General features: G+C 40.1%; 1 protein-coding gene across 1 annotated transcript; it reads right to left on the minus strand.

Moving 5' to 3' along the window:
* Window positions 1-8647: 8647 nt before the first annotated feature.
* On the minus strand, window positions 8648-17378 carry LOC103711639 (polyadenylate-binding protein RBP45). Its single transcript, XM_008797875.4, has 7 exons — window positions 16852-17378; window positions 14488-14959; window positions 10592-10647; window positions 10383-10513; window positions 10198-10294; window positions 9916-10086; window positions 8648-9056 (listed from the first exon to the last, which is right to left on the minus strand). Exons 1-7 carry the CDS (start codon window positions 17176-17178, stop codon window positions 9054-9056), a joined length of 1257 nt encoding a protein of 418 aa, XP_008796097.2. The 5' UTR covers window positions 17179-17378; the 3' UTR covers window positions 8648-9053.
* Window positions 17379-27491: the final 10113 nt, after the last annotated feature.

Raw genomic sequence — 27491 nt, forward strand, 5'->3', positions numbered from 1 at the left:
TCAACAATTCTGCCATGCAATTTCATCTGCCTGATATTTATTCCGGAAACTAGGCAAAGACAAATGTCTCCTGTTTCCAAACTAGAATTTTGAAGCAGCCTTCTTTTGTAAATTGGCCTCAGAAGTGATGGCATACAGCAACACACCATTGTTCACTCTCAACACCCGCAGGTTAAATATTTCAAGTTCTTCCCAACTAGAATTTTAAAGCAGCCTTCCAACTCGAGGAACTAACTACATTGCCTTGAACAATCTAATGGGTTTAAATATTTGAAATTCTTCCATGAGCTGGTGGTGTCTTAAAGTTACAGGATATTCCAATTTCTTGTGCAAAGTGCATACTTTCTTGTGTATTTTCATCTATAAACATGTACAACGACATGCACAGTCCCCGGCGCGGAGCTGAGGGTTGCCTAGGCGGGCTTTTGACATACACGGCGAGTGCTACAAGCCAGCTTAGTCATTTTGGAGGGTGACTCGGCCATGGTGATTAGTTAGATCCAAGAGGGCTCGAGGAGTGTTGGCATGGACCGCTCCTTACTTCGGAATATTTGGGTGATGGTTAGAGATAAAGGGGCCTTTCAGGTCAGGCATGTATTTAGAGAGGCTAATGGGGCTGTGGATTGAGTGGCTATCCATGTGGCCAACCATTTCGTGAGTACCATGTGGGCCGGGGAGGGGGAGTTATCCCAGGCACTCCGCGATCTTTTGTTTTCTAATTTTATTGTGTGTATTCGTACACGTACTGTATGAAATACCTGCTTTAGCCAAAAAAAAAAAAACATGTTCAGCAACCTCTGACTAGGGCTCCAAAATCTGACAACCATGGGAAACTTTAGGCGCCCTTCTCGATGCTCGATAGGCTGTCTATGGAATGAAATATCAATGAACCAGTAGAACACTAGCCTGCAAAAAATTCAAATGTTTCATATTTTTTCCGATGTTTGATGCGATAGAACTAAACAAAGTTACAGAAAGCCATAAACAACCCTGTGAACACCGATGGTCCATCAACTGCACTTAGCAGAAGGTCCATGCTACTTACATGCAGGATTGTCAGGCCGACCAGTTATAATGTTAGAGACTTCCACTAGCGCTCGGTTGCCTACCAAGACCACTTCCAAGCAGCCCTAGAGGGCCGCCGCAAGTCGCTGATGCTGTTGGCTAGAGAAAATCAGGAGGTAGGCTTCGATCAGATCGGTGGAGAATACGTGATGGAATTTGCCATTGGCACCCCTCCAGTGCGGGTGACAGGGATGCTAGATGTTCCGGGCGACTTCATCTGGACTTAGTGCGTGCCGTGCCCCTACTGCAACCCGTCTTCAGGCCCGCTCTATGACCCCTCCAAGTCCTCGACACACAGCACCTTCTCTTGCTCGTCGATGGAATGTATTAGTCTCGAGAAGCATATATGAATGCGGTGGCAACGATACTTGCGAGTACATCCGCTCCTATGCGAACGACGTCCCGACCAGCGGTGTCCTCACCTCCGACGTGTTCACGATCAACGGTGTCGCCTACAATAAGTATTGATTGTTGAGGAGCCTAATTTTAAGGAGCCTTTTTCCCATCAATAAGTATTGATTGTTGAGGGATGGGCGCCGTTGGCCCGGAGAATCTGAACCTCACCGGGAAGTTGTTGGGTGGCAATTGTTCGACTGTCTTCGTCTCGTCGACGCCTCTAACCTTCTTGAGGAAGCCGCTGTTCAATCTGGTGGCGCCCAAGGTGGGGAAACATGCGCGCATCGCGGAGGCTCCGCACCGTCTTAATGACTCTTGGGACTTGTATTTCAACTAAATGTTGGCAGTCTCTTTTGATTGTGAATTAGCGCTACCCTTGGTAAAGTCCCAACTAAATGTTGAGGTGGATCATGGGAGGACCTACCTTCTCATAGCACCACCGATGGCGTTAACATGATCGGGACCTACTTTCAGATGAACAGTAATATTGGATATGATTTTCTTGGTCCCGACTATTGGCTGTATTTTGACCTTGATCAGTGCAACTGATGATTTCAAGTGCATGCATGTATCTCATTGGTAGATATATGCATGCAATTTATCTGCAGATTTAGATATAGATTGTAAAGATCTTAGTATGCATTGTTATATAATTAGTTGAAAACTAGTTGGATCGTTCATGTTTTTAACACAAAGTCATATATAGTATCACTAGTGTTCGATCCCCTGTTATCTATCTATATACGTGCTTGCGATAATATCGTACGTGATTTTTATTATTCTACACCCTGCACCAATATTATTACGGATCCACCCGTCCGCATCGATCCGCTTTCACTCATTGATGAAAAGAAACACATACTTGAATAGCAAGAATAAATCGAAAAAACCCAAACCCATTGACCCCTCATACGGTGTTTTTCTAACATACATACATGGAAGAGCCCTAAATCTTTGAACAAAAAGATCCAACCAACTGAATACACCGTCCATTGATTGAACTGTGTCAAGATTGGCATCTCATAGACAGCCTACAAGACGCAACTCTCATAAACCCTCGAGAGAGAGAGAGAGAACCAACTTAAGGATCACAAGAACATAAAACGGAAGCAAACTAGGAACCCCATCATTCAAAAAGAATGCAGCCTGTCCTGTTTCATAGGCTCCCGTCCCAACATCCAGTTGCAAAGCTCCTCCAGATTGCCTTCATCCTCTCCTTCTTTCGCTTCTTTCTTGATCTTGGCTTCTCTTCCCTGGGTTTCTCCATTGATAACATGAAGGAGATCTTGTCCAAGAAATTCCTCGGCTGTTTGGGTGAAGAAAAAGCCATCATCGCCATCTTCTTCCCCTTTCTTCCCTCCTTCTTTCCTCCCTCCCAGCACTCCTCTTTTCTCTTCTTTCTCTTGGTCTCCAACTTTGACGGCTCGTTGGAGGTCAAAGCCGAACCGCTCCCAGGGAGTTTGAGTGAAGAAAGAGAAAGAGTTGATCTCTCGTCCCCACTTGTGAACCTCCATGGCCTTCCTTTAATTTCTTCTCTATCAAGATTCTGAGCGAAGAAGAGTTCAAGAAGACTTGTGCTTTATCCTACTGGCTGTCGTTGGAGCCGAACTGCTCTCAGGTAGTCAGAGGGAAGAAAGAGAAAGACTTGATCTCTCGTCTCCACTTGCGAACCTCCTTGGCCTTCCTTTAATATTTATAGCTTTTACTATTAGAAGTTCGTTGAAATCGTGCTAAGATAAACCTCTTGCCAACTCTAACGCCCCGTAACTGACGCGGCCAGTGAGAGAATCTCAGAATCGGTTTAAAAAATAACGTCGTTAGAGCTTTATCTAACGACGTTAAAAAATTAACGATTTGACTAAAATATCTTTAATGGATAGACATGCAGTTAGATCGCGATTCCGATAGCAGAGAAATAAAAGAACAATAATATAATTTTAAAATTTTATTTTATTATTAATTAATATAAACATGATTTTTCTTAATACCGTTAGAACAACCATTATATTATGGGCATTTGTATAATAACAGAGTTTTACGAGGGTATACATGCAAATATTAATTTTGGAAGGGTATTTATGCAAAATTTGATATTTTGAAGGGTATCCATATAAAAAACCCTCTTTTTTTTCTAACTTAAGTCATAAAAATCAGGATGCAACTTTGATTAACTAATCATAGAAATTCGTGTTAGATGGCTCACGATAGAGATTTTGATGGTTTTGGGTTACCCAAATCTCAACTTAAAACTAGTCCAACCTAACATTGGGTTTAGGTTTTTCAATCCATGCTACAAAAGATGGGGGATTTAGCAATAGCTAAAACCGCTGGAAAAAAAGTACCAAAAGCTATTAGAAAAATTTCTCTGAATGGTCCTTGGCTGAATCACATTTGATGAAACTATCATGGTTCCAATACTTACAAATCACAAGGCTTCCAACAATTGACTACTTGCAGGCATGTTGCCTTTCATGCCAATTATACCATAACTGACTAAGAGCCGAATTCTGTGCTCTTCAGCTGGCCTGTTTATGTAATAGGCCCAGGTTAGGTTCAATACCCAACTTCTTGGTCTCGGTTCACTTAATTCGATCATTCGAGTCGACCGCGGTTGTACCCAGATTTGTGATTCAAATATCCGGTTCGAGCCGAAGTAGTTGCGATCGGACCGTTGCGTCCACCCGGACCCAACCCTCTTAGGGCCCTTTCCATAGAAGGCTGATAGGACTCCAAGCCAAACCGACCCAGGCCTTCCCGATATGATTAAGAAACAAATGAAAAGAAACAGTAGATCAAAAATAAATTTATGAACAAGGCACTGAAAATATAATTAGCAAACATGATGGAAAGAGAGAGCCAAGAGAACAAGACAATGTCCTCTACCGTTACTCTTCTGCACCTCTGTATTGAATTTCTACATGAACATATACATGAACCTACGACCAGCACTCCTATCATCTGAAGAACAGATCGGAGTGTGGTTGCACCCAGCTAATGCATTTCAAGTTCTGGTGTCCTTGTAAACACAATAATATAGGATTCCAAATTTTAAGTTATCCCAATTGTCATCATTGCGTAAGAATGTTTAATTTAGTAAAATAAAGGACATTTAGTCCATAATATTGCTTGAAAGCCAATCTGTTGGACTACTAGGCTCCCTATTCCTTTGGAGAACAATCATGCATCCCGATGCTAATTATAATTCTTCACTCAGATTTCCCTGCTACAGTGAGAGATGCTCATGCTAAATGCTAATTATTAGAATACTTCGGTCAAACCCCTTATAAAACATACTAAATGCTAAACTAATTATTAGATTTCCCTGATAGAGTGATGAAACATACTCCATTATAAAAAATAAAAAACATTTTTTCCCTCTCAGGCAATTCATATGACAACTGCAAAACAATTGGTCCAAGAAGAGAGCATTTACAGCAGCAAAAATTCAGCACTCACATAAACAGCACAGAGGCAATGTCCAAAATCTAACAACCCAGGGAACTGATTTAGCCTTCTTGATGCAGTATAGGCTGCATATGGAATGAAATGTTGCTGAACGACCAGCCTGCATAATTTTCAGATGTTTAAACAGAGTTTAAGAAAGCCAAGAACAACCATGTAAATACCCAAGGTCCAAGCAACTTATATGCAGGACTAACCAGTTATAACATTGACAGAAAAAGAGTTGGAAAAAAAGAAATGTCACACCGACCATATTTCATTGAATATCCATCAAGCGTAGCATACTATTATCTATAATTCAAGCAAAATACTCTAGGCTGCATATGGACTGAAATGTCAATGAGCCAGTAGATTAGACCAGCCTGCAAAAATGTCAGAGTTTCATATTTTTCCAATGTTTGATGCAAGAGAACTAAACAAAGTCACAGAAAGCCATAAACAACCATGTGAACACTGGAATCAACAGCACTAAGATAATTAAAAAGCCAGAACTACTGAAAATAAAAAGCTCCCCAACCACCACCAGCTGCACCTCCGAGGTCCATGAAGCATTACAGAGTTACACGACAAACTGTGAACCTAAAAGATTTGGACAAGATCCAAGGCGAAGAAAGCCCTTTTTCCATAGATGCAGAGCCAAAACTCTCAGGTCCAAACACAGGTTCAAAAACTAGGATTACTAGACCGTGCATCTCCAACCTCCAAAGTTCCTTGTCTCATCAAAATATCATTGCACAATGAATGATTAAATCAGTCTTCTAGGCACAGACAGGAAGTTGGATCAGACAAAAACATATCTAGTTTGAGCAATCGATATCACTAGTCATACTCTACAATATTCAATGCATATGCAAAGCAGGAAAAAATCTTTAGCCCTCATGACAAGGTATCAAGTCAATACAACTTGAAAACTCAAATATATAACTAGAAAATGAACAAAACTTTACAGAATTTGAAACTGACAAACTTTTGCAAATTTGTGTTTAAAATGGATCAATAATGACTAAGACCAACAATGTGGATTATAGGTTTAGATTGAGTATTGTATATTTTCAACATTAGGGAAACAAAAATATTAGTTATGGGTTGGGTTGATTGGGAGGCTGGGGGAATGGGGACACATGTGGCTACACACATATGCATACATATACAAAAATATTTGAAAATAGTTGCAAATATTTCTAATGCACATAAAGATGTAAGGGCAGGTATTTGTATTATGCACAACCAAATATTCGTTTTGACATATGCATGCACACACAAACAGCTCATATTTATAGAACATTCTTTGCTCTAAAGATCATGAATTGAGTCCGAATAGGGGAGAAATAGAAATTTGGGTAGAATAATGTAACTTGAGGTCTCAGTTCTCGATATGGTTATTTAAGAATCAATAATGGGCTAAAACCTCCGCAAGCAATGCATTGATGCAACTCAGAGTATCAAAAGGAATGGAAAAGATATGCAAAGGATTATAAAGAAAACTGAACAAAAGATGATTATGCAAACAGCAGACTTGCAGTGCTATAGAGGAACTAAGCACCTAAACAAACCAAATAAGAATGCATCTAATTAGAGGCTGAACAACGAGTAGGAATCACTATTTCAGGCAACTTGAAGGCAAAAATCAAGAAAAACAAATGAAAAGGATAACCAGAAACATACACTCAAGTTTCATGGCAGAATATACTACAAAAACAGATTCATTTACAACCATGCAAAAATAAAGCAAAGAATTTAGTCTACAATATACACCAAATAGTGCCTTTTAGAACAATCAAAACTAAAAACTTTAAGAGAGTTGAAAAGGAAAGAAAATTTAATTTGACAAATAGGTATTTAAATCTACAAATCCGTAGGAATTTATACTGAGAGAAAGCAGATAGATCTTTTATTCTGAGGAACCAAAGGAAGCAAATTGAGAATATAGACATCTTTTTTAATTTAAAAATTCAATATCTAAAATAAAAACTTAACATATATTGCCACATAAAAAAAATGCTTAGAACCAAATTATTCCCAAACGACAAATAAACCAACAAACAAGCTAGTCCATTGGAAAATCAGATGTAAAAAAGAGCGTGAAAAAGTTCAGCAGCAACAACAACAAAATATATATCAGCACCTGATTCTTCAACTAATGTTTCAAGTAAACCATCATTTTCTTTGTGGGAGTGGCTAAAGCAGGCATTTCTTGCCTTCTCAGAACATGGACTAAAAATTCCGTTATTCTTGTAGCTGTGTACTGAAGCAATCCAATGGCAGCAATTTGCGGAACTTCAGTTCAAGAAATGCTTTATCCTATGGGGAGTTTGAAGTTCAAAAGCAACCGCAGACATTAATGGTACCTGAAATCCTCTTGGATACGCTGCTTGCAACTATGCACATCAAAGCTTGAATTTCAGCTCTCGAGGTGTCTCGAGAAACTCTAGCTACTGGTGAAATTTCTTCGAGAAAACAAGAGAGAGTGATAACAACATTGTCATCGACTCTGTCACTTGTTCATTCCATGAGTCAAATTTGGTGTAAGATTGGGGTTTCTGAGTTATTTTCAGCCTCACAGTTATAACCAAAATCGTTTTAATCTTCGAGTTGCAACTGACACTTCATCGAGACGTCATTCAGAATAATGCTGGAAATTACAATAGTATCATACAGGGGGTGAGCAGGTCATGCCGTGTTCAGAACATGGACAGCGTGCACCTTCTGCAAGAGACAAATGACAAAAGCAAAAAGAAAGGAACCAGTCCGCCTCCGTTTTAATTACAGATGATAAATAGTAAGTCGAAAATCCAACAAAAGCATTTGCCAGTAACATCTCTGGGGAAACAGCTCCACGGATATATGAAACAAGGATTAGAGTACATACTTTTGGTGGAGAATTTGGCATTCTCCTTACCATATTGTGAACCACAGAGGAGGTGGCCAATTTAATTGTTTGTCATAAAAATCATAGGGCTCCATTCTTTTTATCTTCTAAATGATACAGCCCCATATTGCGGTATACTTCCGGATCAAAGGCAAGTTCCGGAATATGGTTATCCATGAAGTAGATACAAGTAAGCTTCAACACCCGAAAGTCGAACATGGACAAAGACATCGACTCGTCGAAAAGACGTTTCCAGCATCGGCACCCGCGTGAACTAGGGCACCGTGGCATAGGACGTGGCCGAAGCTCATATCAGCCTCCACGATGATCTGGGCGCTGTCGAGAGGGTTCAGAAGGTGGATGTCGTAACTTCGGCGGATCATAACGAGCCAACCGTGAGGGGAGCCGCAGCCGAACCGACGGTGGAAATCCCCGACGGGCAGCAGTGGGAGAGTGGCTGTTGGGGTTCCTAATGATAATGCTATAACTGCAATCTCGCGTGCAAACTTTTTTTCGTATGTGATTACAAGAACATTTATATGGAACAACGACCCAAGCTCCCATCTCAGTTGAAGTAGTTTGGTTGGACCAGTTTATTTCAAATTCCTGGTGTCCAATTAGTCAAGCTTGATTAGGGCCATATACCATGATTTTTTATCTTACCGCATATCGATGCATATCTGTGGCCAGAGTGCATGTTTGATGCGACACAATCAAACAGAACCGGCAAAAACCAACAATCCACCTGCGCCTATAGCAAAACAGGAAAAGATAATTCAAACAAGATACCTGTTGTAATTTTTTTTAGTAAGACTGTACGACTAAATGCAACCATAAGCACCTGAGAGATCCTAATTATAAGAAACTGGCCAAATATAAATTTTCACAGCAAAAGACATGAATTGTCACATCAACCAAGTTTCTTATACTAACCATCCAGCATAGCATGCTATTAAATATAATTCAAACAAAATACTCCCAATAAAACTAAGATAAGTTAAAAAGCTAGAACTACTAAAAAAAACAGAAAAAGAAACTCTCCAATCACCACCACCAGCTGCAGCTCTGAGGTCCCTGCAGCATTACAAAGTTGCACTATAAAGAGCAATCCTGCAAGGATCTGGACAAGATACAAGGCAGGTCACTTCAACAAGGAAGACTACTCTTATCAATAGACACAACAGCTCAGGAGTAAACACAGGTTCAGAAACTAGCATTACTAGAACCACGCATGTCTGTAGCCCCTCATGTCATCAAAATATCACTGCACAATGAAATGATTAAATCAGTCTTCTATACACACTTAGAAGGATTACATTCAATCAAACCCCAAGCGATTAAAAAATAAATATAAAGAAAACATAGATGAAAAAAAAGATAGTGAAAATTTAGGCAGAACCTCAGTTCCTTCTCTATCCAGGGGAAATAATGCATGAAAATTTAGCTGATGTTCCAAATTCTTCCTAATGCATGGGTTGGGAATGGGGTCGATAGCCAGCAATCACAAAATTTGTGATAAAATAATCTAATTTTAAAATCCCCGAAATGTTTCCTTACTTTTAAGTTCGAAATTTACAGTAGAGAAGCATTGTCTGCTCATGCTTATCTATTGTCTTTAGAACAGTTTTCAAACTCTCAGACACATGACCATAGTCTTCTTTTACAGAGCATCCGCAACAAACCTAAGACATTAAAAGAGGTCCAATTAACAAGACTCAAGCAAATCAGGCTAATAGCACTCGAAGCTTAGGCAGAACCTCAGTTCCTTCTGTATCCAGGGGAAAGACCAGCTCCCAAAAGAGAGGGCAGGTGATGTTGGGATGGCTAAGCAGAGGCAACAACAAATCTGAGGTCATTAAGAACGATCATACTTGCCCAGATTAATGACCAAAGCAAAGGATTTAACATGGGCACAACCCAATAGGTCCAGAATCAGGAACCTTTTGGGTCAAATGTCATTGTCCATACAACCCCATGTTGCCTTAAAAGACATGTTCCAACAACACGCAACTTGGTTTATTACAATACAATTCACAAATAGAATTATCAATTTCAAACCTCATACTTAAAACATGAAAGCTATAGAAATGAAAAAACAAAGTAGAATCAACAGAAACACTAACCTGCTGCTGCGGTGGCTGCTGCTGCTGCTGCTGCTGCGGATAGTTCCCATATCCTGGATATGATGCATATGCATACATGTTGGGATCTTGAGGAGGAGCATATCCATATGTATCATAGCCCTGGGTGTACCCATAATAGCTACCATTCCATTGGGTAGAATCCTGCTGTGGCTGAAAAGATTAAACAGGCACCTTCAGTGCTTCTTCAATTTAATAAAACAACAGAAAGTTACTTGTCACTTAGAAGATTAATAATGCTCAAATATCATTCAATTCCTGAACCTGTTTATTTGCTGGACTACGACCCCATGAAAGCCGTATGTTCTGCCCCCCAAGTTGGGTTCCATTTAACATCTGCAGGGCCTCCTCAGCACATGACCTGAGAATCATTTAGTTTTTTTAAAAAAAAGTTCACCAAAATGAAGTTCAAAGTATAACCCACAAGAACGGAGCACAGAAGTGCGAACCTGACTGCAAATTGAACAAACCCACATCGCTTGCCTACAGGTATCTTTACATAGACCAACTCACCATATTGGCTAAAAACTTGTCTCAGATGTTCCTCAGTGACAATTGGATCAAGCCCACCAACAAATATCTGCAGACCAGTATCAGATATCTCAGAACCAAAACGCACAAATGACATCCAACATTTAAAGCAGAACAAACTACCCACAGTGGTATTATTTGGATCATTCTCGGACTCAGCTCCTGGTGCAGTCTGGTAAGAAGCTGCAAAAACAATACAGGTGAAAATCTACTTCATAGCTGAGAATTATTAACTTACCAGCATTAATGCCATTAATAATCCAATGCTAGCCATATAAGACTCCAAGGTAATACTAGAAAATTCTAGAAATATACCATAAATGGGCATGCAGTTCTGTTCAATCAGAGTAACTTCTGAGCCAAACAACTTACCAACAGAGGAAGCATAGAATCTGCAACAAAAATACCATAGAATGCACAAAATATATTGATCGCGTATGGAAGCCTGGATTGTTATGCTAAAGTAATTCATCAGCAAGTGATTGTCAAAGTCATCCACTGAGAATAAAATATCTTGCACAGTAACAATCAGTATTAACATGAGAACTGATAATAAATTATGGGAAAATGGGGAATTTTGTTTGTGTTGATATGAAGGAAGGTAGCTGCATTAATGTCAATCCAGGAGCCATTTTGCATTCTTTAAATTCTAACAAGAAGGAGATCATGGATCTTGCAATCACCAATGCAGACACTGAAAGAGCACAAATAACTAATTCAGAAAAAATAATAAGAAGTGAGAACACTCAAAAAAAGGGCTGCTTAAGCTGTTTAAAGCAGGCAGTGTTTTCCCATTCATTTAACAGACGAGGTAGAACGCGACAAAAGCTATACCTGACATGCTGTCACCTATAAATATAAAGCATGGAAAGTATTTCCAGTACCAAAAAATGGATAGGATTAGAAGGCTCTCATTGATATGGGGAGAATCAAAAGAAATGCTAAAACTTAAAAGTCATATTCTCATATAAAATGTGAGAAATCTTCTGCTGGACAGGTTCCTTCCCCTTTCCCTCCCTCCTTGCCTTCATCTAGAAGATCTATCCATCTAATAATGATTTCCTTCTTAACTTAACATCACAATGAATCCTCTACTTTAGACCAATGTTGATGAATATCTATCTTGTCAATCCTGATAGCTATTCATCTTCATTATCCCCTAACTTCAAAACCACCTTCTCTCTTACCATTAAAAAGCCTAACCAAATCTAATAGGTGAAAGCCCTTTGGTGCATCCATCCATCCACTCACCCCATAACCATCCATATAATCATCAACAAACACATGAACATTTAGGACAACCTTACAAGTACACCTTTGCACATCATAAATAGTCAAGAAGATATCCTTTACAGTTAGCCTTCCATGACCTCTGATCGACCCTTTTTCATGCAAGTCTTTGTCAACTTTCTTATGGCACACTCACATGATTGTGGCACAACTTCATACCATCTCCACCAATTCCCTGCCAAACTCTGGTGAGCAACTCCTATAATATTCTATTTCAAACACAACATTGATAGCAATCAGTTTATGAAACTAGTTACCAATTGCCAACTGACTACAGTACGATTTCTGCATTAGATAAGAACTATGGAAAAAAGTTTGCTTCATTAAAGATGAATTAGAAATGCACCGTTTCTAGCATCTTTTGTAACACATCACTTATCTTTGCTGCCAAGTTCTTTTTCTCCCACTACTGTTCATAGTCTATACCCACCATAGAAATCAAGCCTTATACCGACTATTCAGGTTTGCTTTGTGCATCCATATTCACCAAACATTCCTATTGAAGATTGGTCATAACTTGAACTCCACTATATCCAAAAAGTGTCGAAATGTGATTCATAATTACTCATTAGAAAGAAGTTGAACTCGACATACAAAGACATGGCTAGCCACCTTTAAACCACATAACTAATCTCATTCTGCCTGATGAGGAAATGTATGCTACGTCATCTAGCTCAAGCAATCTACACCACTAGTTGTACTTTGTAATATTCAATGTTATTTAAAAATGTTCTGAAGTCTCCATAAAAAGGTTTCAAAAAAATGCAACTTGCAAACTGAAATATAACCATGGGACATGTTTAAAATTATGACAAATTTGAACAAGCTAAAATTTTCCACATTTGTATGGAGTGGATTGGTGATGACCAAGAACAAGAATGTTACTTCTAGATCTACATTGTCTACCATGTGTTTTCCACAGCAGGGGAACAAAAAACATAAAGTACAGGTTAAGCAGGTGGGTTAGCTGCAGAGGTGATTGGTTGTGCGTGCCTACACATATTTATAGATAGAAATAGAATAAAATCCTATAAATACTTGTCCAGATTTCTAATGCAGATACAGATATACACGTAGGCATTTTTATCACATGCACATTCATGCCAACATACACATAGTTGCAGAGGTGATTGGTTTGTAACACATTGATTGCTATAGAGAGAATGAAACGAGTTCGATTAAGGGAGGGCTAGAAATTGAACTTAGGGTTTCAGTTCTTGACATCGTTATTTAAGAATACAGATTGAATTGCAAAGTGAAACTCAGAAAATCAAAAGAAAAAAAGAAAACAAAGAAACAAAGGAACAAACAGAGATCACATGGTACGAAGCTATGTTCTCTACTGTTCTTTAGAGGCAAGCACAAAGAAAAATAAATAAATAATAATAAATAGAAAAGGTGCATAAGTCACAAAAATATATCAGAAAGAAAACAGATAATTCATGGCATTTTTTTGCAACTTCTAACATTGATTTGGAATAGCAAACAATGTTTTCATCTGCTGCTCACATCATGACATCACAGGGCATCCCCATGAGATTTATTCAGACCTCCAAAATAGGTTCTAAAACAACTGCTGCTTAGATAATGAAATTACTGCTATTAACAATGCTACCACCAATAATATCCACCCTCAAAAAGTTTAGATTACTTTTGAGTATCAAATTATGTGATAGCTCAGCACTTTGGTTAAAGAAGCAATCATTTTTAAGTTACAATTTGTCATGAAAAGTGAGATATGATGATACATAGCAGGAGAGTTATAATGATATGAAGGCATTAAACCACCCAAGCTGGACAAAGAAGGATGCATCTAGGAGGCTGAATAATGACTGGAAACATTATTTCAGGCAATCTGAAGATGATAATCAAGATAATCAATACCAAAGAGAACTGCTTTTACCCATGAAAAGATAATCCAAAACATAAATCCGAATTTCATTTCAGAAAAAATAATATGAAAATAGATTCATGCACAGCTATGCAAAAAAGATAAAGCAAAACTTTTTGATCGACAAAGTGACTAGAATAGTGCCATTTAGAATGATCCAACTAAAAACATAAAGAGTCGAAAGGCGATGGAAATCTAATTGGACTGATGGGTGTTCAAATATGAGATATTGAAGGATTTATATAGCGGGAATGCAGATAGATTTCTTGCTTTGAGGAACTAGAAGTAAATTGTGAATATAGACAGCTTTTGTAATTTAAAAACTGAAGAGATAGAACGAAAATGTAGCATATAATGCCACATAAAACACTTGGGAGCCAAATTATCACGAAATTAAAAACACTGACCTAACTGAGGCCACCCATTATAGGAGATATGCATCTCAGCTGAAGTCAATTCCGGGCCCTAAATGAAGATAGCATGGCATCCTGCTTCGAGACAACATGAATTTTTATAAGATTTTATTACTTAAAGCTACGCGTAAATGAGCCACACTTCACAAAGGAAAGTGCTAGGAAGGAAATGACTTTTGTACATCTATCGAAGCAATGCCACCTATCTTCAAGTGAATGACTGGGAAATAAAACATGCTAAGGATAACATTTAGCGGATTCCACTACCACGCTATGCATTCAGCTGATGTAAATACAGAATATTTCAGAATGAAATATACATATCAAGAGATCATCTTTGTCCCTGCAAATCTCTCTATAAGCAATGCAAAACAGAGGTTGACCATAACAGTAAGGACAAAAATAAATCACTGTTGTATTGCTACCTACCGTTTGAAGAATACTGTTGAGCACCAGCTTTCTTGCTGGCAGCTGCACCAATCCGCATAGGCCTTGATGAACAGTAAACTCCATTCATTTCATTCATAGCACGTGTTTGTTCATTTGAATCTGAAAACCTAACAAAGCCATAGCCTTTGGATCGCCCAGTAAGTCTATCTGAGACAACTTTTGCCCCCTTAACTGATGGGTAGCGAGTTTTGAATGTCTCTTGTAACAAGTAATCTGTGACATCAGAGGCCAAATCCCCGACAAATATTGTATAATCAGGGCTATCATCACGTCTCTCACCCGATCCACAGGTAGCCCAATTTAGTCTGAAAGTTTGCTCAATATTAGGCATCATTTGGCCATTAAAAGCCTGAAGAACTCTTTCTGCAGCTGCTCGAGTTGCAAACTCAATAAAACCATAACCCTCTGATTGCCCAGTCTGCTTATTCCGGATCATTTTCACAGAAAGAACCTGCAATCATGAACAACATGAAGATGAATGACCCAAATAATTCCGATGCTCGATATGATTGAAACCATCACAAAATAAACGAAAATAATACTTTTATCCCCTTGCATCTTCAATTGGTACGGAAAAAAACATGTCCAATCAAATTTCAACATCTTAGTCCATTTTGGTTTCATAAACCCAATAGCAACTAAGATTTTGTATTTCCATGATTTCAACTTGAAGTATCACAGCATCTACACAATCTAGCAACAGCATCACATGGATCATATAAATTAGGAACATTAAGATGGTGCAGATCATATGGATTAGGTCAAAGTCAAACTTGCCAACACAATGTCTATTTTTCTAGTGCACCATATTTTGAAGCTGAAAGTCCTACCAAGAGGGCAAATTAGTTATGAATTTATGATTATGAATTATGTAACTATTGCATCCCAGAGAATTTTCAAAACTTCTATTGATAGCAAAGAGTAAGATACCAGCAAGCAGAACCTATGAGTGCAAGACATGCAGATGAGCGTTCTTGCATACTCAAGAGAAAAGTGAGGCCCAAAACGAGTGTATCATGTGGAGGGGTCATCTAATACAGTACAAATATGTGTGACAACCTTGGCAAAGTGGCCATTTAGAACAGAAAGGAACCAAAGAAGACTTGAATAGCAGTAGTGAGATATCACATTAGCATGCCTCTCAGGTTGGAGTACTTACATTGGATAACAGCAACCAAAGGATGGTAAAGTAAGGCTTTGCATTGATGTAATGTAAGCTCATCTAGGTTGTGCTGTTGTTCCTAACCTAATGTTTTCAACAACAGAGAATATTAAGAACCCAGGGGAATCATCCATGGTTACAAATGGGACAAGCTTCGGAACCAGCTTTATTCTTCTAGCACCTCACAAACCAAGACTGGAAACCACTTTCCTTCCACATCAGAATAATTCTACAGTAAATAAAAAAATGTAGTTGGGATATACCTCAGAAATAAATTATTACCATTGACATATCATCCCAAATCGCAGATCACAGTATTTCAAGCAGCAAATTATAATATGGCAAAAACCTAACCCCTCCCGACAGTTCTACTGTAACCATTAGAACTATGTCCTGAGGTAGTTACCCAAATCCTGAGCAAACACAATGCCAAATTAATAATTTCAAGTACAACCAATTACATGTATAAATCACAGCCATCCCTCCTTCGCTGTCTCATTTTCAGGTTTTCATAATTCAATCAATTGGGTAGGCTTTTTCTTCTGATGCTTATCTTCCTAACACTGACAATTATAATTTAAATCTAGAAGGACATATATATATATATATATATATACATACTTATTCAATTAAATCAATTAGGTACTCTTTATCTTCATATGCCTATCTCTCTATTATTGCAATTATAATTTACGACCTAGAAGGTATAAATCTATACTTTTACTTATTCAATTAATTTTAACTATGACAAACAATAACTGGAAAATCAAAAAAGACAACCAACAGTAGCTCTCTTACCTTAGGAAACCTCCTGTATTTAATTATACCGTAACCTATGACAATGCATCTTTCACTGTTTCTACATGATGAGGCAAGAGAAACCCTAATTCTCAATAATTACATGGAATTGGACCCTAAACTTAATTGATTGACATTAAACAAACAAATTCAAGACCATACTACGGATCCCAGCTTAGCGAACAAGCTACTAAACAAAAGGAATATAGAAATTAAAAGCATAAAAAAAATACATTAATCACGATCCAACTAATGAAAATCGCCAAGAAAGCAATAAAAGACCATTCATATAAAGGAAATCAAAACAAGTAGACCGACTAAGACTGACTAAGAAGCATTGTTTCAAGAAGTGTTTCAAAGAATAAAAGTAGAAATGCTATAACCTCTCCAGTCGAGGCGAAGCACCCGAAAAGATAGTTCTCGTCCATCCAATACTGCAAGTCCCCGACCCAGAGCGTCCGGATCTCGTCGGCCGAGGCCGGCTGTGGGCCCGGGTATTGCGGCTGGGGCTGCTGCGGGAGCTGCTGCACCGGCTGGGGCACCGGCGGCGGGATCTGGGACGGCTGCTGGTTCCACATCGGCGCCTGGTAATACTGCGGCTGCGGCTGAGGGGGCATCATCGTCCACTGCTGCGGCTGCGTCTGCTGATGCTGTTCCATCGGAGGGGGAGCCATCTGTGGCTGCACCATCCCGCCGGCTGGCTGCATCATCTTCGGAATAATAGAATAAGAACCAACCCTAACCACAGAGAACGGAAGGGGAACCCTAACCCTAGACGAGATAAACACCCTAAACCTAAGAAAGGAAGGGGAAGATTGGCGGTGGCCAGAGAAAGGGGTGGGGTGGGTTAGAAGAAACCCTAACCCTAGCGAGAGAGCGAGAGAGCGCGTAAGAGAGAGGAGGGGCCACGGGCTCGCAGCGGATTGATATTAAAAAGGCCGAGGAAAGGACAGTAGTGGGATTTGGGCACCGCACGGGTCGCACGACCGGTGCGCGGTGCCGCACGGGAATCCCGTGCGGGGCACCGACAGCTGTAGTCAGCTCATATGCTTACGTGTGCAGAATGGCCCTCGCGACGGACCCGCCGCAGTGCCCATCAAGCAAATGTCTGGTTTGTAGATCGGGGTTGCACCGTTCGCACAAACGAAGGATTCGCTTTGTTCGCGCGAATCCACCGTTGAATCATCTACTGATTGCTCTAAGAGCTGTACGAAAGATGAAGACGCTGTTTGGAGCGCTTTAGGAACTGTGCGGAGAGTGATCGAACGGTGGATTCTTGCGAAGGAAGGTGAATCCTTCTTTCGCGCTAAAGATACACCCCCGGACCCTAGGTTCATATATGGAGAACAAGCGGGCACACGGAATTTTTCATGTATTGTCGGCCATTTGTCATCAAGATTCGCACACACATGCATGAGGGTCATGGGTAGCTTAGAGTGCACATCCTGGTGCTAGTGACTAACAAATTGGCGACCACAAAAGACTTGTTTTGAGCTCCTTGGTGAGCAATAATAGATCTCCCTCGATCAAGAAAATTGCTACTTTGCTCGATGGTATACTCGCTAAAATTAGTTAATAATAATGATTCGAGACCATGACTGGCGCATTACTTGTTTTTTTTTAAAAAAAATGTGGTGTGGGTAAAAGTCATTGCCTTAGTTTAACCTTCTTTAGGCCTACCTCGAAATATCTATATGAAAGACAAATTCCAAGGCAGCCTACTCAAAATTTCAATCAACAAAGATTTCAAAACATGCAATCAAATCATGAAAGTTACAGTTATGGCCATTAGTCTTTGTTTCAGGAATTCGAAGTCGAGCTAATAACATCTACTTGCATACCAAACTTTGTCCTTTAGGAAACTTCTATTTATTCTACTAAGTGCCTTCCCCCTCTCTTCCATGGCTTGATGTAACTTCTCCATATAAGACAAGGCCTTTTAATATTGTCATTTGGTCAATATATTTGTATTTGGTCAATATATTTGTGATAACTTTTACTAGTTGAGTGTTTAAACCAATTTAATATCATTTCAAAGTAATTGTGCTGTAGAATTTAAAATTTTGCTTTGATGATTACAAATAAAAGATATTCTCTCTTGTTGCGGGTTTTCACCCTGGTAACAGCCCACACACCGGCCGAGCAGGGAAAGCAAATGCGTCCCTCCCGAGGTATTGTCCGTTCTGGGATTGCCGACGGTACGCCAGGGGGGCTGCGGAGGTACTGCTCCTGGACCGTACGGCGCGGGGTCCGCGGAGGCACTGCCCCTACCCTCACGGTTTTGCCCTTCAAAAGGTGCCTCGCGAGGAAAGATTTTAGGCCTCCTCATTATAAGGCACAAACCTTTCCGCTGATTAGCGGATGTGGGACTAAAGTTCGGAACCCCATCCCACAACACAGCCCCCCCAGCGGAAAGGTTTGTGCGCGGCCGGGGCCCTCCTTTTAGCACCATCTGTTGTGGGGTTTCACCCCGGCAACAGCCCGCATACCGGCCGAGCAGGGAAAGCGACTGCGTCCTTCACGATTTTGCCCTTCAAAAGGCGCCTCGCGAGGAAAGGTTTTAGGCCTCCTTATTATAAGGCACATACCTTTCCGCTGATTAGCCGATGTGGGACTACGGAACCCCATCCCACAACATCTCTCTCTCTCTCATGCATACAGACAGCTCTCTGTATCAAATAATTAACTTCTGCTTTAATTATCAAAAGAGATATTGCATATATTCATGAATCCAATTATATCTGGTGCAAAGCATGCCTAAATATCATGTCATTTGGTATAGATGCATATCTCAACAAGCAGGCCAAAGAGATTACAAATTGGAAGCTGGCCGATGGGAAGAAGGTGAAGCCAACGTCCCCTGGCACCGATGAGGCTGCGCCCACCGCCCCGGAGTCGAGGGACAGCAGATGGGTGCCGGAGGGGATGTTGATGTCGCTTCGGCCAGCGGAATTGGCCTTTCATGGCCGTCTTTCGGCCCAATATGGTGGGCCGAGGTGAGATTTTTTTATTTAACTGCTATTCTGGTTGGGGGATCCAAGTGTACCGATATTGGTGGTTCGTATGAGCATTTGTCATGGTTTACTGGACATAAGTGGTTCTTGGAAACTCTGGCATGGTTAGCGGGGGCACTATGGTCCCAGGACAAAGGTATCGGACAGGCAGAAGAATGTACTAGAGCATGCCACCGTATAATTATTAAGGGGAGAGTCATCTACAAGAGAAAGTTTTGATCCGGATAGTTTGCACTCGTAGATTGAAAAGTGGATCAATAATTGCCGTGCTTAGTCGATCTTTAGTAGGGGTAAGAATTTCTATACTTAGTTACCATTCTGTATATATATTCATATTTTTGATTTGCACTGTTGGATTTGCATATTTTTGATTTGCACGGCTGGATTTGCATATTTTTGATTTGTACTACTAGATTTGCATCGTGATTTACATTGATAAATTTGATTTGGTATATGATGGTATATTTTATATGATTTCCAGTATGAATATACTTGCATGATAGTATGTGTATCAGATACTAGAAACATATATATGTGAATAGAAATAAACCATATAAATAAAAATTGATTTGACAAGTTGATGCAGGACGGAAGTAGGGAAGGAGAGACAGAGGGGAAGAGAGGAAGAAGAGGGGGAAGAAGAAGAGAAGAGAGGAGGAGGAAGAAGAAAGGAGACTAATTTTCATTCATCGTTCATTAATTCTAAACAAATGCATGCATCATATATATATATATATATATATATATATATATATATATATATATATAAAGCCACAAAATAACAAATAGGTCCCTACAAAAAAAAAATCCGAAAAAAGGTCCTCAAATGACAATATGCAAATAAATCCAACCAACATAAAATAAAAATAACATAAATCTATCCAGCCACAACGAAAGTGGCTGGACCATCTTCCTGTGACGACCGTGATCCCGCAAAACAATCAGTCCGGTACTAGTGTCCGCACCAACTCCCTCCGGGTAAGAAGAAGTCGATCTCGACGAATGACTCTAGTAGTACTCCAAAAGATCTGGGTCAATGCGCTGGAACTCCTCATGTGTAATCCATGTAGAATCGAACTCCGGGCGTCCTTGCCAGCGAACCAAGAAATGCTGAATACCCCCATCACTGGTAGAAATAGTCTGCTCATCTAAAATGGCATCAATATGTTCTTTTTGTGCTGGTGGTGAGGGTAAATGGGTCGGAGATGGTATGGAATCAAGAATAGGAGTATCATCAAGCTCAAGGGATGGCTCAGTGAAAGGGTCAGTAGGAATGGAAGGGGACCCTTGTAAGCAACCAAATCCTCAATATTAATAGTGGAGCTAATACCAAAATCAGAGGAAAGATCAATGACATAGGCATTAGTGCCCACTCGTTGCAATACCCGAAAGGGCCCAGCACTACGAGCCTGCAGTTTCTTGACGGTTTCGGATGGAAACCGCTCAGGCCGAATACGTATCATAACATAATCCCCAGTTTGACATTGTTTATCCCGCTTATGAGAATCAGCCTGTAGCTTATATTGAGCATTACTCATATGAATGCGCTTGCTAATTTTCTGATGCAGAGTATGAATATGTTGTGCAAATGTATGTGCAGACTCAGAAATTTAAATATGTGGGGACATAGGAAGGAGGTCTGCAGGTTTTCTAGCTACCTCAAATGGACTTATACTGATAGATCTATTGACCGACAAATTATATGTAAATTGGGCGACATGCAGAATAGAATCCTAGTTACGATTGTGTTCACCTACTAGACGTAAAAGGTTACCTAGACTTCGGTTGACTACTTTGGTTTGGCCATCGGTTTGAGGGTGATAAGCAATAGAAAATTTAAGTTTGGTGCCAATCATATGCTACAAGGTTTTTCAAAAATAGCTCATGAAGCAGACATCCCTATAAGATACAATGGTTTTTGGTAAACCATATAATTTAACAATCTCATCATAGAAAATCTTGGCTACTCGAGAGGCATCGAAAGTTTTGGAACAAGAAAGGAAGTGGGCCATTTTAGAAAAACGATCCACAACTACAAAAATGGAATCATGTTTCCGAAAGGTACGAGGAAGGCCGAGCACGAAGTCTATACTAAGGTCAAGCCAAGGACGATCTGGGACAGATAACGGAGTGTAGAGGCCAGTATTTTGTTTTTTGTGCTTAGCGAGTTGACATGTGCGACACTAGCCCACAATCGGGGCAAGACAAGTAAGACAAGTAATCGTGCTTAAGTCTGTCAACCGGTGATGGAAACAGACATGGCGGACAATAGAGTTACTCGTCAACTTAGCGCATCAGCAGCTTTGTTCGCTGCACCTGACATATGCTTGAGAACAAAAGTGTAGTCCTGGAGGAATTGAACCCACTTAGCATGGCGATGATTAAGTTTTTTCTGAAAATTAAGAAAACGAAGTGCTTCATGGTCAGAATAGAGAACAAATTTATTTGGAAGGAGATAATGTCGCCAATACCGTAGGGCCTGGACTATTGTATAAAATTTCTTGTCATAGGTGGAATATCTCTGTCTAGCCTCATTCAACTTTTCACTACAATAGGCTATAGGATGACGTTTTTGACTAAGCACACCACCTATACCTAAACCAGATGCATTACATTCCACCTCAAAAACTTTGCTAAAATCAGGGAGTCGCATAACTGACGCTTCCGTCATTCTTTTCTTAATATTACTAAATGCTTTAGCAGCAATGCGTGTCCACTGAAAGTCACCCCGTTTAAGGCAATCTATGATAGGTGATATAAGTGTACTAAACTCCTTTACGAAACGACGGTAAAATGTGGCCAGGCCATGAAAACTACGGATGTCAATAATATTCTTAAGTTCAGGCCATTCGACAATTGTAGTGATTTTCGTAGGATCAGCAGATAAGCCCTCAGAGGAGACTATGTACTCTAAGAAGTTTACGTGAGAAGCGAAAAAGAATACTTCTTAAGGTTAGCATAGAGGCTCTCGTTGTGTAAAATCGTACAAACTTGCCTTAAACGGATTAAATATTGCTCCTTAGATTGGCTATCAATAAGGATATCGTCAAAGTACACGACTAAAAATTTACCCATGAAAGGTTGTAGTACTTGAGTCATCACTCGCATAAAGGTACTAGTAGCATTTGAGAGGCCAAAAGGCATTACCAGCCATTCATAGAGGCCATCTTTTGTCTTAAAGGCTGTCTTCCATTCATCTCTTGGGCGAATCCGGATTTGATGGTAGCCACTTTTTAAATCAATCTTGGAGAAAATTGTGGCACCTGCCATCATATCCAACATGTCGTCGAGCCGAGAATAGAAAAATGGTACTTGATCGTGATTCTGTTAATGACCCGACTGTCTACACATATTCTCCAAGTTCCGTCTTTCTTTGAAGTAAGAAGCGCAGGTACGATGCAAGGACTTAGACTGTCCTGAATAAATCCCTTTCGTAGGAGCTCTGCATGCTCAGAAGGGTTCATCCGATAATGGGGTAAGTTAGGAAGAGTAGCTCCCGGGACTAGATCAATGGCGTGCTGAATATCACGCAAAGGGGGTAAATGATCCGGGAGATCTTCAGGAAAAACTTCTTTGAACTCCTCAAGGATAGCGAGTGCTTCAGCCGGTAATGTGCTTTGAAGATGTGGGTGAAGTTCTTTAACTAGTAGAGCAAACTCTGGAGAGTCATTAAATACGTTCCTCTCAAATTTCGTGGGGCTAAGGATATGAAGTTCCTTCCTCTTTGATTTACTCTTGTTCGTACTTTTATCTAGTGTTTTGGGCCATAAAGGATTAAGCTTAATCATTTTGCCCTGGAATACAAAAGAACAAGAGTTAGTTCGACCGTAGATAGTGACATCGAGGTCGAACAACCAAGGTCCTAATATCAGATGACCTACGTCCATTGGGAGTACGTCACACCAGACAATGTCTTTGTAAGAAAGGATTTGAATAGGTACAAAACACCTTTCCTTAATTTGAATGGATGATGTGTCAATCTAGGAGACCTTATATGGTTGAGGTTGGGAAATTGGAGTCAGACCCAAGCGGAAGACAATGCTGGAAGATATCGCATTAATGCAGCTCCCGCTATCAATAATAACTTTACAATATTTTTCTCTGCACTTAATGTAAGTGTGAAAGATTGAGGTTCGTCTCCAGTCATCAGTCCCCTTAGGCTAGGTAATTGCACACCTTACTATAATCATAGTGAGTTGGTCGGATTCGTGGGCAATTATCTGGAGTGTAGTTCTGATATAGCCTAAAGTGTGTGATTCTTCTTCAGGTTCGTCTTCAACATCCTGAATATCCTCTAAACTGGGCTCATAAATTTGTTCCTCCAAACTATCTATGTCATCCTCCTGTTCTTGTGTATCAATAACAAGGGTCTAATTTGCACATTGGGAGACAACATGATCAAACCCTTGGCATTTAAAACATTGAATTCTTGAGTTTGTCTTTGGAGGTTCACCTAAAACTCCTTTGCCTTTAATATCTCGGTTTTGGATAGGTGTAGAAGAAAAGGGCTTAGATGGAACAGACCCGATTGGGGGTCTGGGTCCAGATGGTTGGGCACTAGTGGGAGCCCGTCTGGTGTCAGGGTGCCTAACAAACATGGATTTGGAGAATTGCTCATAGTTTTGCACAAATGTATAGGCTTGGTCTAAGGTGGCCACTTCATGAAGGATAAGTTCTTTCCTAAGCTTATCATTTAGGCCTCGTCGAAACCGGCTTAGGATCATACGTTCATCTTCAGCTACATTACTTCGTATCAGAAATTCATCAAATTGAGCGATGTAGGCTACTTTGTCTTAAATTATTCCATCGATCTAGGAGGTCAGCTTGATAGCTTAATAGAAGGTATTTTTCTTTTAGTTTTTCTTTCACTTCTACCCAATCAGTAATAGCAGGTTGATGTCTCCTAGCTAACAGTTGTTCAGTGGTTTGCCAAAACAGCTTAGCTCGACCAAGAAGTTTCATTCTAGCGAATCAGACTTTTTTTTTCTCAGACGGATTGTACCACTCAAAGAAGTGGTCCATTTTGTGTAACCAGTCTGAGAAGACTTTCGAGTCAAGACAACCGTTAAAAGTGGGGGCTTCAACCCTAATGCCTCTCATTACATCTTCATCAGGGTCACGAGGTTCTCTGGGTTCTACGTTATGTCGGTAACCTCTATCAATATTAGGAAAGGGACCAGGTTCTCTAGGAAGAGGGTAGGCATGATGGTGACCTGGAACAGATCTATTATCAAAATTGTCCTAACGAACAGAGATTTGTTATTCTAGAATTTGTTCTAGGGGGTCATCCCCTTCAAGACCCAGTAAATGGGAGGTACTAGCTTTCTTGGATTCAATAACCCTCTGAAGTGAAGCCTCAATTGAATCAAATCGACATTAACCTGGGTGGACATTGTGGTTAGGTCATGAATTTGGGCATTGTTGGCTTGGACTTGGGTATTGGTGTTTTGGACTTGAGCATTAGTATTTTGGAGTTGAGCATTAGTGTCTTGGATAGCTTTTAATAGAGCTTCAATTTTGGAATCCATGTCTAATTGGGACTTAGAATGAGATGCGACATAACCATTACGTAGATGCATAAAATGAACGAAGATATGTATGATCCTACCAATTATAGAGGTTCCTAAGTAGACCTAATGCATGAAAGTAATTCGAAATTGCAAAGTATAAGCCCAATATAAGCTAAAACTACTTTCTAGCAAATAATTATTACAAACTGAAAAATAATATGAGGCGCAGGCCAACAAGTAGCTGCAGTCAAGTAGTACTAGGTTCTCAGACTATGCAAGGTGTCACGGAGCCACGTAGGTCTCCTAGATATGATCTAGCTCTACAGTTAATATTAAAGAAATGCTACTACTAGGGTTTCTGTTTGTCTTGTGGATGTGTGTGGTTGCATGTGTTTTGAATTTGTGGAACGTATCACTAAGCACAAAAATACGATAATTAATGCCAAATTAAACGAACAAATTGTTGGAAATTGTGTCCCAAAGCCAATTTATAATTGTAAAAAATTGGTGTATGTATATGTTTTATTAAAATGAATAAAAATTTATTCTGATATTTTTCTATTCATCACAAGTGTTACATCTTCAAATTGAACTCCTGTGTATTGTGATGAAGTCCTTAGGACTAATTTAGTGGATAAATGAGGTTTTATCATTTAGTCCTTTAACCAGTTCACGACCAAATGATGAGCTGTCAATTGGACGATAGCTGTGTCAAGTATAGGTCGTTGTATGCCATTTAGTTGGTTGTCCTCTTAAACCAAGGAGTGTGGAGACACTGTATGGCATATAGGTGAGATGTAGGAGTACATCGTCACTGAACAGTGACTTACCTGCGTAGCACTCCACTGTCGGGAGTTAGCTCGCAAAGCATATGGGCATAAGTATCCCTTAGATCTGAGACTGTCACGGTGACTTGCAAACAACTTACTGTACTTAGGCACTGGACGACCTGAATTTCTAATTCAGGGATCGGAAAGATGCAGGGTGTAGTCAAGTACTCGCGAAGTCTGTGTATGAGTCAAGATGGGATTGACCGCTCCAGATTTTAGGAGTTGATGTCTCGCTGTATTTCAATTCCGTAAAATCTTGGCCAGGGTAAACCAAGTGATAGGTTACTTGATTTGATTGATTGAAATATACTATGGATGACCGGACTCAGAGTTCGACAGTCCACTGTGAGGCCATCCTGAGCATCGATGGTCATAGGAATGAATTATGAAATAACCATATGTCTAGGTTCTTGAATGTTGCTTTGCATATTCGACCTATTCGGACGTCTGGTATCATTGCTAGATGGTCACCTCGATTAGTACATGGAGTAGTCTATGTTCTACCGGCATAGTGATCGAACCTATCGGAGTCACGCACATTAGTCAAACTAAGTAGGAAGGCCTTGACCCAATTTGATTAAGAATTAAATTATGGGTCATTTGGAACTTGGTTCTGTCTATGTTCAGCTAGCACTGAGCATGAGGTACATGCTAAATTTCATGAATGAACAACTAATTAAGCATGTATTCCGGGTCAATCAAGTTTCAATTAATATAATTGAACTTGATCAGGACTCAATTATTGAGATTGGGTTTGATTGAGTCTCAATTAGTGTAATTGGGCTTGATTACGATTTAATTGGGATTTAATTTTGCATTTGTTCTGATCTAAGTCGGACTTGGATCGAGCTAAAACTGGACCCAATTGAATCTCCCATGAGTCGGACTCGTGTGGAATTTTTTCGGATCAAAAAATTCATTCCAATGGGCTATAAATTTGGTTTAGAACCAAATAGGCTAGCTTATGATCAAATTGGCTGACCCATTTGAATCAGAAGCTGACTTTTCCCATTTAAATTGGCTACTGACTGTTGTTATTACCCATAGACCCGTGGACCACTCCCCCCCTGTGGACCATTAATGTTTTTTCTGTGAGCCGCAACTCTCAGCTGGGACGCATGAAACAGAGAAGCTCTGTTTCACGCATCCGCGGCCCTTTGGACCGGCGATTGCGCAGCCGACCGGCCTCCGGCCCGACAGCTGACTGGACCGGAATGTGCGGTTTTGAACTGCCAACATTCCGGTTCAGTTTGATTTGTGAAATCCGACAGTAATTAGCATTAATCACTGTTTTTTTCACGGTTGTTTTTGAAACAATCGTTATCAAATTCATTCATATTAGATAATGAATGAATTCAATAACGCTCGGCCATTTACGCCTCTTAACTCCTCTCAGCGTTGGCCTATTTGTAGGCCACCGTTTCCTCTCGAAAGAACAAGAGAATTTTTCTTTGGAAGAAAATGTCAGACAGAGAGAGGTAGATTCAGTGAAGAAAAGGAAGAGAGAGGAAGAAGTTCTCTTTCTCTGGTGGTACCGAGTCAGGCCCAGATCCGGCGCTCTCTCCTGCATTCCCTCTTCCTTTGTGATCGGGATCAAACTCAGGCGTCACTGCTCTCGGGCGTGCCGTGAAGAAACGGGAGAGAAAGAAAAAGAAACAGTGATTTGTTA

Source organism: Phoenix dactylifera, chromosome 4 (assembly GCF_009389715.1).
Source record: "Phoenix dactylifera cultivar Barhee BC4 chromosome 4, palm_55x_up_171113_PBpolish2nd_filt_p, whole genome shotgun sequence".
Classification (NCBI taxonomy): Eukaryota; Viridiplantae; Streptophyta; class Magnoliopsida; order Arecales; family Arecaceae; genus Phoenix; species Phoenix dactylifera.